Below are 19721 nucleotides of genomic sequence, written 5' to 3' on the forward strand. Positions count from 1 at the left end.
GGGCTGACTAAGGGCTACCGGGAGCCAGATAACCCATATCTGAGGACTGCAATAGTGAAACATGAAGAACATCTGCACAGCTGATGAATGGAATGGATGCCTTTGCCCCTTAACACAACTTCAGGCTTTCTAAAAAATGTTATTGGGTGCAATGTTAAAGTGACTTCCATTCTACAAAATAAAAATATGCTGAATTTACAAGTGTGCAGTAAATGCATGAGAGAGGAGTGTGATCACTATAAAATGCACAAGAAAACTGTGCAATATTTAAAAGATTATTTAAATATCAGACAGTCATCACAGTGAAGCCTGAAACATCACCCAATGATTATAATTTCAAGAGCACTGCAAACCTGCCTTGTGCCTTCCAATTATCATTTTATACTACAAGAGTAACAAGGAGGCAGTTATAAAACTGCTAGCTTTGGCCAGTGCATCTGTCACTTCAGAGATGACAACACTGTGGCTATGCTTTACGAGAGCATCTATATCTGATATCGATGGTGCTTACTGTAGTATAACTGTGACAAGCACAAATACATACAACAGTTATGGTGTTACTGCATTTGATTCTGTCTTGGACAACTGTACTTGATCGTGTACTATGACTCTCTCTAACAAGACCCAATAAACTCAAGGAAGTTGTACTACAGCAGGTTCAGTCAGGGAACAGTGGTACCAGAAAGAACCACCTTGTTCAAAAGTACATTATGCAATGTTAGTGACTCAGCCATGGGAAAAAAGTAACTGCTGCTAAAACACAGTAACACCACACATAATGTTCAATCCATTCTCGGTGGTGTCGGCACTTACTAGAGAAATGTGACTTTCCAAAGAAAAAGTTTATGATGCATTATGGTAAACCATAAAGAAAAAAATAATTTGGATATTACACTGTCTGGTTTTGTTAGAATAAACTAGTAGAAAAATGAGTCCTGGCATGCCCTAACCCTTCCTATTTCATAATTAAATTTGGGTACCTTAACCCTTCCTATTTTATAAGTAATAATTTAATAAATAAGCATTCTGTGTCAGTACGCTTTTCAAGCAAAACATACCATTAAAATAGCAAATAAAGTTACTGCCCACTATTGAGCATCATGCTTCTTTGCAAAATTAAGTGAACTCATCATTGATTTCTGCTCTCAGCAAGGCCTTGAAGCAGCAGCTCATGTCTACAAGGGGCATATGTTAACCTCCTCACACTACTTCAGCCATTGTTGCTCTTATGCATCCAAAACAATGCTGCACTTCACAATTACCATGCTGAGTGCAACATGATATGTTGGCCAGCTCCAGGCAGTAAATCTAAAGATACTACTGACACTTTCAGTGTCCTATAATGCCAAACGGCAATTAGAATTGCATATAGCTTCATTTCACACATATACAAACAGTGATGCTGAAAAATGGGTTATCAAAAACATCAAACAATGCCATGATGCTAAAGCAGACTGAAACTTTGGAATAACACAGACTCTGTAAAACTTTCAGGCCATAACATGAACTGCTGTTTCAAGATACACATTTTGATATTTCTACAGTTCATTAAAAATATATTTTATGCTTATCATTATAATTCATAAACTACATAATTACATGAGTTTATGACAAACTCAACTGGCAGGTGCCTTTTATGAGTAAAAGATTTAAGATTTTCTAAAGTACAAAGGAGACCTGTTTGGCTTTTCGATGCCCCATTATGTAAGCAAAGCTAGTCTGACTGATACTCTGAAACGGAAAATACTGCTGAGTGCATTTATGTTCCTCTGTAATGAGAGGTCTACATAACTTTTTAAGTGTACCCTTCCTAACTTATAAATACAGAATTTAAATTTAGGCACAGTTTTCAAGGAAGAATTCTGATTCTGCCAACCAAGTCATTTGTTTTACTCTGTACATCCTGGATGGAAGTGACAGCATCAAGAAGGGTCACATCAATTAACACAGCAGAAAAGAAAGACTGAAAAATATTACAAGTTAATTATCCCAGTCAGTGGAAGGTAGGCTGTCGTCATCATCATCTGATTCAGGTGATGCCTCTTTGATCCTTTTCAGTGCTTCATGGATGCTGCGAGTCAAGGGATCAGCATCAGGCATGTCTGCAAAGGAATCCCTAAGGGATTCCTTTTGCACTTTCTTCAGTTTCACACCCCTTCTGATCTGTGCCAAGATGCTGTTGTTGTCGTCTTCATCTGGGAAAGGGCGCAGATTTCTCTGTTCAACTTTTCTCAAATGGAAGCTACCTCGCTTCAGAGAAGCCAGTACTTCATCCATTGGTGAAGTTACTGGAGAGGGAAAGAGAGAGAGAAACAGCAAGCAATGTTTAGCAGAACAATACTTAAATACTGCAATTATTAAGAATATACATTTTTGCACTTTACAGGCATTTCATTAAATAGTTACATTAATCTTCTGCTACTTGATTAAATTATGTACAGGTAAATATTACTTGTTTCACAGTTCTGCAGTAATGTTTCTTTGAGTAGGCCTTCAAAGCTGCTTTTTTGGAATATTGATGTCATTTAATTATGGAGATTACAGAAGAATGAGTCACTTAAGGACAACACACGACAATAGATTTCTTTTCAGAAAACCGCTGCCAGGGCTACCTTCTTTGATGCAAAATGTGTAGCCTGACAAGTGATATGCTGTACAAGAATATAAAATATATCCCCTGCACTCACGACAAACTCTAGAAGTGGCTTCTAACTAAAATCTATTACTGTAGGACCTCACTTACCTGGGTAACTACTGAGAATCCAGTACTATGTTGCAGCTCACAGGGAGGTCTGCAGTATGTGCTACTACACAAGACCCAACATGAGGACTGTTGATTAAGATCTAAGAGCAAGCACAGGAAGATGGAAATGTGAAGACACAATACTCAGACAACCCTAGACTTTATGTTCTGACTGGTCCTTGTCATTTATGATAAAACTCAGACAGGCAAAAAGAAACAGGACAGATGTGTGTGCTTTACTGAATTGTGGAAATGAACTATCCTGCTTCAGGATCTTATTATACAGTCTGTCTACAATACTCAAAGGCCTGTGGGGCACTGGGAGACTGGTGGGATGTGAGGACTGGTAATAATTTGGGATTACTAGTTGTATACATCATCTCTGGAATACTCCAACCAGGTTAACACATTACATGTTCTTCATATTGATCACTGCTGCAGTCTTAGCTATATAGGTTATATCCTGCACAGGATATAACAGCTAGTCAGCTTCCAAAGCTTCAGGGCACTTTCAGTGCACCCAAGCCGTCAGTCAGCTCGTGGTGACTAAAAAGACAGGTTTGGCTGCCATACCCTTAACAGCTTTCCTGCTGCTGAACAGTACACTGTTCTGAGGTTTTTCAAGCATCGTCTGGCTTGTGCTGTTCTTTTGCTGGGCAAATAAGCTTCCTTTGGGGGTTAAACCTTCCATTTAAAAAAAAAAGTTTGTTTATTAATACTTCTTGTTCAATAAAGTTATTTTAACGCTAGGAGTTTGTGTTTTAAGAGACTGTCAACAGTACTCATTGGTTCATAGGGTCGTAGGTGTTTACTAGGCTAACAACCCACAAAGGCCTTTTTAAGCCTAGCCATGCATCCCAAATCTCTAACAAGTTCTGATACCACTGACAAGTGTAATCAGAGGCTTGGGAGATGAAACATTTACAAGCTAGGGCCTGGGAGATGAACCATTTACAGGCTGCCTGTGTCCATTAGAGATATAGGTGCCAAACCAGGGGTGAATTTCCTGTTCCCCATACAATTATCCGGGTTGCACTTGAATTGTGTTAGGGAGGAACCCTGCTTCACATGGATGGGGAGCCTGTTTCAGAGACAGGGTAATCTCTGGGATACACCTCGCTCTTCAGCAGGTCCCATTTATATCACAGGCAAGATTTAAGTATTTCGAACGGATAATTATGGTGCTGTTTTGTTGCAGATATGCAGGAGGTCCATCAGAGTAGGGTCTGACAATGCCCTGTATGTCAGGCATAGATCTCCCCTCAAAAGCCTACAGGAGACGGAATACAGGGATACAGTCTTGAGGTGGTCTACATAGGACATTTTATTTAAGCCTTGTATTCTGTTAGTGAGGAACTTCTGTGGATGTTACAGTTGTTGGATATGCCTAGTTAGGTACATATTAAAGGAGGCATTGTACTCAATGATTATAAGTTGCGCAACAAAGAAGGATTTCCTCACTACTGTAGACATGTGATGGTCAAAGGCTAGACTGCTATATATGTGTGTCCCTAAGTCCCTGACTACTGGGCCATCTCTAAGGGGTGTGTTGTCAACATGATAGTTACCAGGGGTGGATGACTTCCCGAATGAGACTATTATGCATTTCTTGACATTAAGTTTTAGTCTATGGCTCTGACAGCAGTTGTTTGTCTGTGTCAGCCCCTCCTGCAGAACATTTATGTCAGTGTGGGATTCAATGACAGCTCCTAATTTGCAATCATCTGCAAATTTATTCAGCCAGAGACCACTGACATTGGCCTTGAGGTGGACTCCCCAATTCTAACTTTCTGGGTCCTGTATGTGAGCCAGTTGTCTATCCACAGGGTGACATACGAGTTAGTACCTAACCTCTTGAGTTTGTCAACAATACCCGAGCGGGGTATTGTGTCAAATGCCTTGGTCAGGTCAAGGTAGGCAGTGTGAACCATTTTATTTTCATCCATTGCTTTAGTGACCCTCTCAAAAAAGTCCACTAGGTTGAGTAGGCATGATCTGCTCTTGACAAAATCAAACTGGGTTGGTCCAGTGTCTGAAGGTTTACTATATCACTACTGATCATTTCCATGACAATTATTTCCATGACTTTACATACAAGACTAGTGAGACTTATAAATTTGTGGTTTCCAGGGTCTGTAGATGGCCCACCTTTGCACAGAGGGATGACTGTTGCTGTTCTCTATTTAAGTGGCACAAAGCCTGTTTGGAGGCTCTAGTTAAAGAGCAATTCCAGAGGCCCTGATAGGTCATGTTTCATGCTATTTAGAAGGCATTCTGGAATATTGTCTGGGCCCACTGATGCAGTGTTCTTGGCTTTACAGACAGCATTAAGGATTTGTCCCCAAGTGATAGCAGGGGGAGTTATATTTGATGGTATTTCCTGAGGGAAGGTTGAGGGGGAGAGAGCAGTAAAGTTGGAGCTGAATTTATCAGCTAGTAGGTTTGCTATACCTTCTGGCTCACAATAGGTGGCTCCATTTACAATAAGCTCTGCACACAATTGTGTATTGCCTTTGAGGTTGCAGACATAACTAAATAATGCCTTGTGCTTGTCCTTGGCTTGGGAGGCCAAATTCACCTCAAATTTGAATCTGGTAGACTTTATTTGCTCTCTGAGATGTTTTAGTTTGATGAGTATACTTTTATCCTGCTGGGTGCTGCACCTCCTAATTTTTGCCATTATTTTATTCCTTCTGTTATACAGTCTATTGATTTTGGGTCTATATTAAATCAGTGAATGCTTAAAAAAACAAACGCTGATTTATAAACCCCATGTAAGCAAAATCTTACAATCCCGAACACTTAGAACAGCATTTTTTTTCCAAGGGAAAAAAAACCCTATTCCACAAAAGAAAAAAAAAAAACAAAAACTTTAAAACATTACATAAAGTGGGGGGACTTCACCGCCCACCCCCCCCTACTTAAATATACCAACTCCGAGATCACACTACAGTGACAAAAATGGCAAAGTAACGGAGGCGGCCAAGTGATTTCTTTCCCATGGAAAGAAATCGCTTATATGCTGTTTCTGTATTTTCCCGTTTCGTGCTTTCAAGTTCGATCAAGATTAATTCAAAAGAATGCGTCTTCAATCGTATAATAGGACCCCTTGATTTTGTGATTCCACCAGGGTGGCTTGTTTTTTTTATGTAGTTCTGTACTTCTTCCTGGAGGGTACAAGCTGCCTCTATGTTGCTATTAACATGCTTGTACAGGGTTTCTGTGAAAAGTTCTGCATAGGCAGCAGTGTTCTCAGGGTTTATGGGGGCTTGAAATTTTGCCAGGTTATCACCTGATAGCAGGAGGTTAGCCTTAGAGTAGTTCCTGAATATTCCAGGTTTAGCTGGGGGGTCCAGGTTTTATTTTTACTTCAAAGGAGACCATTTTGTGGTCTGACCTTACCAGGGAAGACATTACAGTAGGGTGTATGCAGCACTATCCCACAGGAGTGGCCTTGGGTCAACTGGTGCCCTAAGCAAAAGGGCTCCACGGCACCTCCCACCACACCACCCGGTGTCCCCATCCTGGTCTACCTACACCAAGCAAATACTGGAAAAGCACCCCTACAAGATTGGCACCCTATGCAGCCGCCTAGTTGGCCTATGCTCTCCCATATTAGTGAGGACCAGATCTAGTATGGCTGCACCCCAGGTTGGTGTGCAGGGAGTTTGTGTTTATAAAATCCAGGAATCTCTGTGCCTTTATATTTGGTGATGTACAGGATTCCCAGTTAATACTGGGGTAATTAAAGTCGGCCATGAGTATGATACTGGATTGGATGGTTAGTGTTTCTAATATGTTTAAATACATGGTATGGGTTTCCTGGGTCATAGATGGGGATCTACAGCTTGCAAGGAAGTGATACTGAATTTTTCCTACGGTGATTTGAACATGGAGCAGCTCAAGTGCATTGTCCTGTTTGACCAGCCTTGAGGCATATTTATTTTTGATGTAAATAGAGACACCTACACCTTTAGTCCCTGTGTAGTAGCTTGTCTAAATGTGTGGAAGGCATTATTACTTTGCACTGTTGGTGTGCTCTCTGTAGGGTGAAGAGAGCTTCCAGGGAGTGGAGTTTTTTGTTTAGACACCTAGCTCTCAACAGCAATACCTTTAGATTTCATTGGCTTTGACTTGCTATGTTGGAAGTATTTTCAGTTTGGCATTCCCTAAAAAAGGCACTATGGGGGAAGACAGTATTTTAGCTAATATTCTAAAGCCTAGAGGGGAGAGGTGCAGACCATCCCTGGCAAAGCAGCGTGGTCTGTTGACTAACTCCTTCCAAGATTAACTCTCTTCCTTGTCAGTTTAAAAGTTGTTTAAAGTAATTTAAAACCATTTTTTTTCTGTGAAGAAATTGTGTTTAGTTTACTTTTTTTGGCTGGTATAGAGTTTAAAGTTCTTTTTACTGTATTTTTATGTGAAAAAGTGGTGTTTAAAGACTTAAAGTTGTATTGGCTTTTACTGCTTGATTTTTCCCAAGAAAGAGGCATCATTTTCAACTTGACCAGTGAACAAGCTTACTGGTTCCAAGGTTGGGTCTTTCTTCCATCCACGAAAAGAAAATGTTTGCCACCATAGCCGATGGGTGACTCTGCAGTGGCCATTTGTTGAATCTCAGACCACCTGCAGTTCTCCTGATAGTCAGCCAGCTGCCCCTAAAAAGGCAGATAGAATAAAGTTCCTAAATTTTTTAAGTTTTTATACATTCACCTCAGATCTGACCCAGCAGCTATAGTTTTGGTTAATCCTACTGCTTCTAAGCATTTAGTTAATTCTAAATCCTATTTCCATTAAGGATGGGAAAATGACTGATAAGTATGGGAAAAAGTGTATGATGCTGCAACTTTGATTTTTCAGAATTTTTAATTGTCAGGCTCTGCAGTTTCTTCTTGTGAGGAAAATTTGCTTTAAATAATTAAGTTTCTTCAACTGTAAAAGTCACAGCTCAGTCTGCAGTGTGTGTATGACTCAGCTAATACTTCTTCCAGGGCTATGGCCACCGGTACTGCATTCTCACAACAAACCTCCAAGATGATGTTGAAAATGAGATTTTAAATTCTACTTTGGATAGAGATTTAGATTTTGGCAACTCTGCTGCAAAGGTGATCAAAAATGTGATGAAAGGGCTAAATTGATTCAGGGAATCACTTAAAATTTTCAGCCCTCTTCTTCCAAATTTTCAAAGGGATTCCTCTAACTTCTCATCCAGTTTTGACAAGAAGCAAAATGAACAGTCTCAGCATAATGCAGGTAAAAAAGAAGTTACGTACTCGCCATAACATTCCATGTGTGTTGTCCATCTTGCCTTCATTCTTAGCAGGTTGGGCTCAGATCCGACTCGGCCTTATACACTAGCTCGAGGCTATGCCCTATCCCATCATGCACTAGAAGAGATCCCCAGATCTTGTTTGCAGATATACAAAGAAATTCCAAATAAGGATAGCTTAATACTTAATAGAGCAATCAAGAAGGTCAGAGAACACCAGTAGCCAATTGTATCAACTTAGTCATCCAGGTGCAAAAGGCTGGGGGAAGGAGGGTGGGATGCAAGAATGAAGGCGAAATGGACAACAAACATGGAATGTTATGGTGAGTACATAACTTCTTTATGTGATGTCGTCCTAACTCACCTTCATTCTTAGCAGGTTGGGACAGTGTCCCTAGCACCATCTTTCTTAGATGTCTCAAGGGAGAATATTCTTCAGAACTGTGGAATCAAAGGAGGCCCTGTTCCTGAAGGCCAAATCGACTTTGTAATGAGTGATAAAGGTATGATGTCTTGCCCATGTTGCTGCACAAATGGTATCGATAGGCAGTCTAGCCCGAAAGGTGGAAGAGGTTGCAATTGCCCTTGTAGAATGACATTTTATTTTATGAGAAAGATCTTTATTTTGAGATTTGGAAACAAAGGTTATACAATCTGAGAGCCATTCTGAAAGTGTCACTTTAGAAACTGGAGCACCGTTCCTTGAATCTGAAAAGGATACAAGTAGTTGGTCAGATTTTCTGAAGTCCTTTGTCCTATGTAAGTAGAAGTGTAACTGTCTATGTGCATCTAGTTGGTGCAGCATGTGTTCTGCCTTATTCTCATAGGGAAAAACACTGGTAGCTCTATGGATTGGTTTAAATTAGAGTCTGAACATACTTTGGGTAAAAAGGAGGTGGTTGCTCGTAAGGATACTCTGTCTCTGACGAAAATCATGTAAGGGGCTTTACTGACAACGTTTGCAGCTCTGACACACTTCTAGCAAAAGTAATAGCTATCAAAAGAATAATTTTCAAAGACAAAAATTTGAGATTGCAGGATGATGCTGGCTCAAACGGGGGAAAAACTAAACGGGTTAAGACAAAATTTAAGTCCCATGGTGCTGGAGGGTCTCTAATAGGTCTTAATAAAAAGGTACCTTTAAGAAAGGCTTTGCATAGTCTGTATGACATAATATTGAGGCCTGATTTACCTAAATGGAAATTGTATATCGCTGCCAACTGAACTCGAACAGTAGCTGTGGCTGCGCCTTCATTGAATAGTTTTGCCAAGAATTCTAGAATGGAAGCCACTAGGGCAGACAAAGGATCAATGTAATTATTTGAAGCCCATGAAGAAAATCTTTACATTTGCTTGTATATATCTTTCTTGTTGAAGCCTTATGAGAAGAAATAAGGATTTATTTTACTGAAGAAGAAAGGATAGGGAGCCTGGCGGCTATGGTTGGAATTGGAGCAGCCAAGCTGCCAACTTGAGGGATGGAGCATTCCTGATGTACGAGTCAGAAGGTCTGGAACTGGGTCCAAAATCCAAGGCTCCTCCTGAAGATGAGGCCACAGGAAGGAGAACCAGATTTGACAAGGCCAGTATGGAGCGATGAGTATCAAGTCCCTTCCCAAGGAATTGGTTTTCTGAAGAACGTTGGGTATCAATGGAAAGGGAGGAAAAGTGTAAAGGAGACCCAAAGGCCAATCGTGTACAAGTGCATCCCTTGATGACTCCCCCAGAAGGGGGACAAGGGCAAGGTAGCTGCTGCATCTGGCATTCATGGATGTGGCAAAAGGTCACAGCAAAGCTGACCCCATTTACAGAACTTTTTTTCCTCTACTGCCTGGTTTAGGGACCACTCGTTAGGCATCAGAATCACCCTGCTGAGTCTGTCTGCTATCACGCTGGATTTCCCCAGGATGTGTGTTCCTATCACAAAGCGTTGGGAGGAGGTCGCCCAATGCCATACTCTCAGGGCCTCCCAACAAAGGGGGTAAAGATCTGGTTACTCCTTGTTTGTTTATGTACCATACAATTGACATGTTGTCTGTCTGTACTGCAATAGTTCCCAGTGGAAGAGAGTCCTGGAATGCTTGCAATGCCAGAAGCACTGCTCTCATCTCTAGGACACTGATGTGCAAATGGACCTCATGATCCTGCCAGGTGCCTTGGACTTGTCTTTCCCAGATAATGCCCCCTCACCCTATCTGAGAAGCATCCGTGGTCACTCTGGCTAATGGTTGGGGAAGTACAAAGTGTTGATATAGCATCACCTGAGTGGAGTAAAGCCACCAACGAAGGTCTTTTTTGCAAGACTCCATTATCAATATTTAGTGGGATATAGGTAGTTCCTGCATTGACCACTGAGTGGAGAGTAGCCACTGGAGAATTCTCATGTGCAGATGTGCTAATGGGATCTAGGTTATTGCTGCTGCCATGGTCCCCAAGACTTTTAGGACTGTCCTTGCTTGCACTCTTTTCTTGGAAAGAAGATTTAAGACCCAACGTTGTAGAAGTTGTACCCTTTCTGGAGGGAGTTTGGCCATCATCTTTGTTGTATCTAGTTCTGCTCCTATAAAAACGATACTCTGAGAGGGCAGCAAGGCAGATTTTTTGTAGTTTACTGTGATACCTAATTGAGAGCAGAGATGCAAGGTGTAGTCTCTCGCTTTTGTTAGTAGATGCTCGGTGGTGGCAGTTAGGAGTCAGTTGTCTAGCTATGGAAACACTCCGAATCCTAGGCATCTCAAGTGAGCCGCGACTACTACCATACACGTGGTGAACACTCTGGGGGCTGTCCATTTTTATGTGGTAGTATGCATCCTGGAGGTCTACTGAGCACATCCAACTGTCTTGTCCCAAGCACAGGAGTACTGACTGCAGTGTTACCATCCGGAACTTGGACTTTCTTACAGATTTGTTTAGGATGCTGAGATCCAGAATTAAGTCTCCAGTCCCCTGTTTTCTTTGGAACTAAAAAGAACCTTGAGTAAGTTCCGGATCCTATCTGGTCTGCGGAGACTGTGTGGATGACTCTTTCATCTAGCAACATTTGAATTTCTAGAGTTGCCTGTTCCTTTTGACTGGGTGGGACGTCCAGGATCTTTTTTATGTTTGGGAGGGAGAAGGAAAAAGGGCATGGAGTAACCACTGGATATGATGCTTTGTACCCACTCGTCTTTTGTTATTGTCACCCAGGCTTTTGGGTACAAAGATAAGTAGCCCCTGACTGCCTCCAGAGGTAGACAGGCAGGCCTCCATTCATGAGCACTGAAAGGGCTTACTAAAGAAAGATTCCCAGTCGCCCTGATTCTGTGGACCCCCTCTGCCATATGGTCGGCGTCTTCCATTAGCAGTTCCCTCTCTGCCTCTGGGGAAAGAATCACCATGTGTGTCCTGGAAAACTCTTTGAGATTTCCAAAACCACATTTTCCCCCTGCCTTTCTGACCTTTGGGGTAAGGTCTAGTAGGTAGGGAAAAACAGACTCCTATGGCAGAGAGAGTCTTCCCTTCCTGTTCACACCTGGTTAGTGTGTCCTTGACTTTAGACCCGAACAAGGATGAGCTATCAAACTGGGCATTCACAAAGGAAGATTTAAAGGGTTCTACAAGGTCACACCAGCGTATCCAGGAATGTCGCCTTTAGGAAATTCCTGAAACCGCTGCTCTGCTCGCTCCATCCGCTGCCTAAGAAATCAGTCTCATGGAGGAGTTTACCACAGAATTTAAGGTAGAGAGCTGACAGGAAACTTTTTCTGACACCCATTCAGCTACTAAACCTTAGAGAGCATCTCCTAGCTCTTTCAGGAGATCTCTCTGTAATCTTGTGAAACGAGTCAGGTAATTTAGTGACCTAAGAGCAAAAGATGCTGAAGAAACAATGCGCTTTCCATATCTGTCCATCATGTGAGACTCCTTGTTCAGCGGATGGACAAAAGATGATGTCTCTGAAAGTTCCTTCTTGGTGGCTGCTGCCATAACCATAGCATCTCCTAGAACTCACTTTGTTAGGAAATTTTTGTCTGACAGGGAGGTAATACATGTATTTGGCCTCCAAGGTACTGGTTCCACAGAATCTGGAGAATTCCATGCCTTTTGAGAAACTAAATCCATAAGTTCGTCAAAAGGCAGAGACCTCCAAGTGGAGGAAAGTTGAGATCCAAAAGCCTTCAGGTACACAGACTCCTCCACTAAAGGGTTGGTGGACTTCCAGCTGACTCTCTGTTTAAGTATTTCCAAGAGGTCTCCAAAGGAGACATCATCAGGGGGTGACTGTGAGGACCCTTCAGCATCATCGAGGTCTGTATCTGAAGTGACAGACTCCTCTGGGGAGTCTAAATGCTTCCTCTTTCATAACCTCTTCCGAGGAACCTCTTTGGAGGGTTACTCTGGAGAGGTTTCAGAAGGGGCGTGGACTCTGTAGGGCATCCTGCGGCTTAGGGCCTCTGCGTCCCTGTGGATGCAAGGGTAGACAGACACTGGTGCCTTTGGGGGAAGAATGTCCGGACCTGAGAGTGGAGCTGCCTGTGGAGACAGCACTCTCCTCATCACCTCAAAGGCCCCCTGCCCTTGATCCGAGGAACTGAAGGGATTCCCTGGAACCAAGGCAGGCGGCTCTGAGGCAGATATAGGAGCCATGCTCAGCTGAGCAGATGCCCTGAGAGGCAAGTTCGGATGACAACTGTCCGATCCAACTTCCCTCCCCGGATCCGACTGGAGAGTGTTGGCCATTGACTCCTCGAGTTCTGATGGAACCAAGGATGTCGGAGCAATGTCCGGATCAGACGATCCTGTGGTAGTTCTCGGTTCTGACGGTTCCACCAATATCAGTTCCGGACATCCCGGCTTCAAAGTCCGAGGTCGGCTCAGAGGAGGAATTGGTACAGAAGGGGAGGGTCTGGTTGGATCCGAAGCCCTCAGGGTTGGATCTGATAACAGTTTGGCATGCGCTGGTGTACTTAACAGTCTCTGCATTACCCGATCCATGTCATCATCAGATAGGCTCCTGGATGATCGAGTCAAGGGGGCAGGATATTTGAAAGGCTGAAGTAATGGCTATGTCAGAGTTGGGGATACCGGTTCCAATTCAGGGGACCGGCTCTACAACTGAAATTCCACTGGCACCGAGACTGATGGGGCCGAAGTGGAAGGCCTCTTGGAACTGACAGCCTTTGGATCTGGAGAGGATACTTTAGGCACTTTTTTGGATGGCTCTGATGGAGCGCTAGAAGATGAAGACCTCTTAGTAGACTTGTCAGACTTTGGAGAAGGTGACTGGGCAGACTTTGAAGGATCCGGACATTCCTGAATTGCTTCGGCAAAGTGGGTTTTCAAAAGGCCTCTTAAAATCAGCTTGTTTTTGCGTTCCAACAGAGTCCTGTGGCTGAAGGAGTGACAAATTGCACAGGACTCTTGGAGGTGAGTAACTCCTAAACAATAGACACAAATTGTATGCCTGTCTGTAAAGGACATTTTTTGTCCATATTCTTCACACGTTTTAAACCCAGAGGGTTTAGAATCCTTAAAATCCTAAGAAGACATAATTAGTACTGATAAGTAACAAGAAAGAAAACAGCCAACAATCAAACTACACACACACACACACACACACATATATATATATATATATATATATATATATATATATATATATACATACATACATATATATATATATATATATACACTCACACACACACACACACACACACATATATATATATATATATATATATATATATATATATATATATATATATGGGTCTACTATTGGAGATCAAAATTACACTATTTCGAAATCCGGTAGTAGATGCCCACTAACCTTCTAGAATGAACAGGCAATGTCTTCCACTGTGGTGCAGTAGTCACGGATCTTAGGGTTATGGCTTGGGTTAAGGAAAGTGGATAGCCCTAACCCCAAGGTCCGTGACTACCACACCACAGTGGAGGACATAGGTCCGTGACTATTGAACTGTGGAGGACATACAATTTCCTCCACTGTGGTGCAGTAGTCATGGACCTTAGGGTTAGGGCTTGGGTTAAGGATAGTGGATAGCCCTACTAGCTATCCACTATATCCTTAACCCAAGCCCTAAGAAAAATTTACTGATTGCTCACTCCTCTGCAAGAAGGGTATCAGAGTTGCAAGCACTTATGATGAGTCAACCCTATCTCATTTTCCACAGGGTTTCATTGAGAACTAATCTTTCTTTTATGCCTAAAGCGGTATCCAGATTTACTTTAAGCCAAACTCTTCATCTCCACATTTTCTTTCTTAAACCAAAAAGTGAGGGAGAAAGGATACTCCATAGCCTAGGTGTCCACAGACAACTCAAGTACTACCTTGACAGAACTAAATCTTTCAGATCTTCAGATCAATTGCTTATTTATTGTGAAGGCAATAAGAAAGGACAACCTGTGTCACAACACACTATTTCAAAATGGTTATCTAAGGCTATACTCTTTGCTATACTCACCACAACAAAACTCTTCCAGGCAGGGTCAAGGCCTACTTACCAGGGCCTTCACTTCATCTATGTTTCTTTTTTAAAGAAATGGATTCTTTGAAGTATTCTAGAAGCTGCAACGTGATCCTCTGTACATACCTTTACAAAGCACTATAAGTCTGACTCCTTCTCTAGGTCTAGATCATGATTTGCTAAGATCATTCTCCAGAGGCTCCTAGACTCTTATTCTTCCACCTCCCAAATATAGTAAACTACGGTGATCTACAAATACAGCTAAGGCTACTGCAGTGGTGATCTACATGATGAACACAGTACAGTTGTGTAAGTAAACTTACCATAACAGCAGATGTTCAAGATGTTCAAATGATCACTACTGCAGTAGCTGCTCCCTCCCTCCATCACCCTTGTTTTTGCTGTGTTGTTTATGCTAGGGTGTTGACATTTATTTTTTGTTGCTCCTTGTCATTTCAAGGCTCAGTCTTCCTCTCTATATTGGCAAGAAAGCTCTGAAGGGCTTGGCATCCAAACCTGCCTTTTTAATCAGCTCAGCACGAGCTGACTGACTTGTATGGGTACATGGAAAGGGCCCTTAAGTTTTGGAAGCTGGCCGACTGTTATATTCTATGTGTGATATAACCCATATAACTAAGGCTACTGCAGCAGTGATCACTTGTATTATGTTAAGGATACTTGAGCCGCTAGTGGGAGTGCTGATTAGCTGTTCCAGAGCATTTGCATTGACAAAGTCCAGGATGACCTACAGGGTTAATACCCCTGAATAAGGCCTAGGCAAACCAAGCTGAAATAGCTTTCCCTCCAAGCTCAGCAGAACTGAATTTCACAAGGCTACCTTTTTACACTTCCATTTATTTGGGCAACATGGTAGCTGGTACCTAGCATACAGGGAAGAACTCCCGTCTATTCTCTCAGCAGAGAAATCATGAGAACCTATAACTGGGTCTCAAGAGCAACAATTCCTTATCTGAAGTTCATATTTCAGGGGAATCCGACTGCCTGGCAGATCTGCCAAACAGTTACTTTGTGATAACCCATGAGTAATTCCTATGACTCTCCATGGAAAAAGGACATTCAGAAAGTGAGGTTGGCCAGTCTGAAGTCCTTCTGCCCACCCCTCAAACAGAAAACCTTGGAAACATTTCTCCTAAGTTACTCTCCCAATGGTAACAGCAAGGATACACTGATGAAAATTTGACTAAAAGGCCTGTTCTATGCCTTTCCCACAGTTTCTTCTCAAAAGGTTTACTTTCAAAGCTTGGGATTTAAAGGCAACACTGATCCTGGTTGCTCCTTATTGATGCAGGCAAATTTAGCTTCCCATATTTTACCACTTGTGTCTAGCCATTCCCTTCCAAGTGCAGCATCTCAATTTTTTATTTCTTCACTCATATCTCCACTTCTTAAAGTGGAGTGAAAGAATTTTCTTTAGGTAGAGTGGTCTCTTGTCATCTCTTTTTCTCCTTAACATCCTTTATATCATCATATTTATAGGGATAATTTGAAAAGATAAACAAGTTTCTGTGAGGAATATCACCATCATCATTATTAATCTCCCTTTTTTACATTTTACTTGAGGACGGGCTGCTATGTCAGCTGTTGCCCCTTCTCTTCATTCAGACCCACTCTACTATCTTCTTCAAAAGTCATAACTGACTGCTGCATATCTTCTTTCATGCAAGCCATCCATTTCTTGGCTAAGCATCTTCATCTCCTCTTGCCTTCTTCCAGTCTCTTATCAAATCTTCTATTCCAAGTTGCCTTCTGTTTTCCTGCACGTTACCAGATCAAGCTAATTTGTTTTCCTGGACCTTCTCTACAACTGGGGCTACTTTGGTTTCTACTTTGTTGTTCTCATTTCTTCTTCTGCCCCATAGTGTACATTCTACTATGCATCTTAAGACACTTCATCTCCACTACCTCAAACTTCCTCAGCTGCTTTGCCTTTATCACCCAGGTGTTTGTGCTACAAAACAGCAACAGTCACACCACTGTTTTGTAAAATGAAAGTTATGTACTTAAAATAATGATAGATGCATGCTGTCTCATTTTCGTCTGGTCCAACCTTTGCGTTGTCAGATACAGTCAGATCTGACCTCAGTGCCTTTTCCTAAAGTGTAGCCATGACTCCTCTCCTAGCCATAATTCCCTCCTTTCCACTGAAGTACCTCAGATTGAGTTTGCTGGCATATCCATAAATATTACGTCCATCCTATGACAAAAAAAAACTCTAGGTGTAAAGGTTAGGAAATGTATTAAATAGTAAGGTACAAAATGGACATTTTCACAGACAGGGTCTCAGATGAGGTATGTCCAGTCACCAGAAGTTGTCACTGACAATACTGGAGGGGGAAAGCAGGGACGGATGTTGAAGGGGACAAAAATGAGACAACACAGATCGATCATTATGACAAGTACTCAACTTACATATCTGATGTTGCCTGCTTCCGTCACCCAAGTGGCATCAAGCATGGACATCCCTTAGAATAGTGGAACCAAAAGAAGAACATGATCTGGATTGGACATCCAACTTGTAATGAGATACAAAGGTATGGACTGCGGACCATGTTGCTGTTGCTAAAATGTCATCAATAGGAACTCTCTTCATGATGGCTACAGAAGTGGCTACTGCTCTTGCAAAATATGCTTTTGGTTTAGACTGTAACGGTAAGTCCAGTACTTCATAAATTAATTGCATTCAGACAGCCATTTAGAAAGTGTGACTTTTGATATGCTTTTACCCAGTTTTGCTTTTGGAAAGGATACAAAAAGTTGATCTGAATTCTTGATATCCTTGGTTCGATACAAATAGAATCTGAGCAGTCTATGAACATCTAGAATGCATTGCATACATTCTCCTTTGTTTGAGAATCTGGGGAAAAAGACTGGCAAGTCAACTGACTGATTTTGATTTGCTTTGGATGTCACCTTTGGCAGAAGGGAAGAATTTTTTTTCCATGAAAGAAACTTCAAGTCTGCTAAACTGCTGGCACAAAGGGTGTTTGAGTCAAGCCTTTAAGAATAGCAGTGATATTACATGGGGGAACTGGGTCTCTGATTGAAGGTCTGAGTAAGAAAGTGCCCTTCGGGAAGGCTTTTGAGATTTTAAGAGAGGCTATGGAAGCGCCATTGTGGCCTATGTGATAATTTGATATGCCAGCCATCGGAACTAGACCCTGTCTGAAAATGATCTGACAAAAAAATCTATCATCAATGAAGGGGCACAGGGAAAGGATCTAACCCTTTTGATGTAGCCCAAACAGAAAATGTTTTCTGCTTGCTTTGGTGCATCTTTTTGACAGACTTTACTAGGAGGCAAAAGTAATGTGGAGAACCTGTTTCTGGGAGGCAAAAATAATGTGGAGAACCAATCAATGAAGACAGCCTGGCATTTCTGACTATTGTTAGAATTGTATGAAGCATGTGGTCAGCTTCTGGGCTTTTAGATCTGGTAGAGACAATCCAGATGGGTGACTCAAGAAGATCTCAATATGAATCCAACACCCGTGGAGGATGTATCAAATAAGGTCAAATGAAGATAAACCAAACCTGCTGGAAATAAAAAGGAGTAAAGAGGATCACTCTGACCTTGTGCCTTCTGGCTTTCTGACTTAATTTTGTTAACAGTGGCATTGGGGGGTGGTGTAGGGGAAACCTGGGGACCAGTTGTGAACTAAAGCATCCCTCAGTGACTGTACCCGTGGAGGGATCAAGACAAAATAACTGCTGCACTTGTTTAGGTATGAGGCAAACAAATTGCAGCAAGGTAAAAAGTAAAAAATGCACCAAGATAACACACAGCAAAACGTTTAATCACAGCAAAGTACAAAGTGGTAAGCGCTTTCACAACCAAAGTTGCTTTATCAGTCACCACAGTAAAAAATGCACAGGTTTAAATAGAGATTCTAAAATGCCAATTAATCAATAAAAATCACACAATGATTAAGTAGCAGTGAAAAACAATTAAGCCTCATGCTCAAACTAAAAAAAGCATTGCTTAAAAACATTGTACAAGAAGGAATCAAATACTATACATGAGAAAGCACTTAAAAAACGTATAGAATCATTATAAAACATGGAAAAATACTAGGCAGGAAAAAGTTAAATAGAATACTTGGAAACTAAAAGCTAGTTAAATACATTAGACTAATTTTGAAAGACCTTAGCTAATCTTAATGCTTGAGATGTCTAGCCTTTAAAAAAGGGACCAAGGAAGTAGAAACATTCAAACCAGGATACTTTTCAGCATTAAGTTTCAAAATCCACTTCTGTTCATGTCCCCCTGTGATATTCTCAATGTCACCACCTCTGGGGTTTCTATGAATATGTTGTAGAACAAAGAACTTAAAGGAATGAGAATGGCCATTGGACATAACATGATTGGCTAGAGCATTTTGATGGTTTATTATTACTAATATCTCTTAGGTGGTCTAAAATTAGAAGTTATGTACCTACCATAACGTTCCATGTTAGTTGTCTTCTTCTCGTCGTCTTTCTTGCTGGATGGGTTCGGAGCCGATCCTCGGCTCCGACTCGGCCACTCTAAAAGCTCGAGAGCTAGTTCCACTGGCTCGAGGCCCCCCTATATCCCACAATGCTAGGCGGTAACTCCTCAGATCTCGTTTGAAAGCTAAGGCCAGCAAGAAAATTCCATGAGGAACAAGGAAAAAACTCCTCTAGGTCTGTCCTGGCTAGGGGGAAGGAGGGTGGGACGCAAGAAAGAAGGCGAGAAGAAGACAACTAACATGGAATGTTATGGTAGGTACATAACTTCTAAATGTTAAGTTGTCAATCTCGCCTTCATTCTTGCTGGATGGGACCGCGTCCCTAGCACCTTGTCCCGGGTGGCCTATCGGAACAGACTCTTGAGTACAGTGGAACCAAAGTTGGCTCGGTCTCTAGAGGCCAAGTCCAACTTATAATGAGAAATGAAGGTATGGGGAGAAGCCCAAGTAGCTGCAGAACAAATCGAATCAATAGGCAGCCTATCTTGGAAGGCTATGGAAGTGGCTAAAGCTCTAGTTGAATGAGCCCTGGGTTTGGATGGCAACTGTTGATGTCTTATCTCATACACTAGGGTAATCAACGAAGTAAGCCATCTAGAGAGAGACACTTTAGAAACTGGAAGGCCCATTCTACCTTCTGCATAAGAAACAAACAGTTGGTCAGATTTCCTGAATTGTTTGGTCCTGTCTAAATAGTACCTAAGTTGGCGATGAACATCTACACAGTGTAACTT

At 41.8% G+C, this 19721-nt stretch overlaps 1 protein-coding gene across 1 annotated transcript in view; it reads right to left on the reverse strand.

Moving 5' to 3' along the window:
- Positions 1-1544: 1544 nt before the first annotated feature.
- Positions 1545-19721, reverse strand: part of JMY (junction mediating and regulatory protein, p53 cofactor) — a 1751371-nt gene continuing 1733194 nt past the window's right edge. The window contains exon 10 of the mRNA XM_044063717.1: positions 1545-2288. Within this exon, the coding sequence (XP_043919652.1) occupies positions 1981-2288 (308 nt within the window). The 3' untranslated portion in view covers positions 1545-1980. The remainder of the gene's footprint in view (positions 2289-19721) is intronic.

The sequence above is a fragment of the Protopterus annectens genome, chromosome 2.part2 (assembly GCF_019279795.1).
Source record: "Protopterus annectens isolate FY-2018-M chromosome 2.part2, PAN1.0, whole genome shotgun sequence".
NCBI classification, from domain to species: domain Eukaryota; kingdom Metazoa; phylum Chordata; order Ceratodontiformes; family Protopteridae; genus Protopterus; species Protopterus annectens.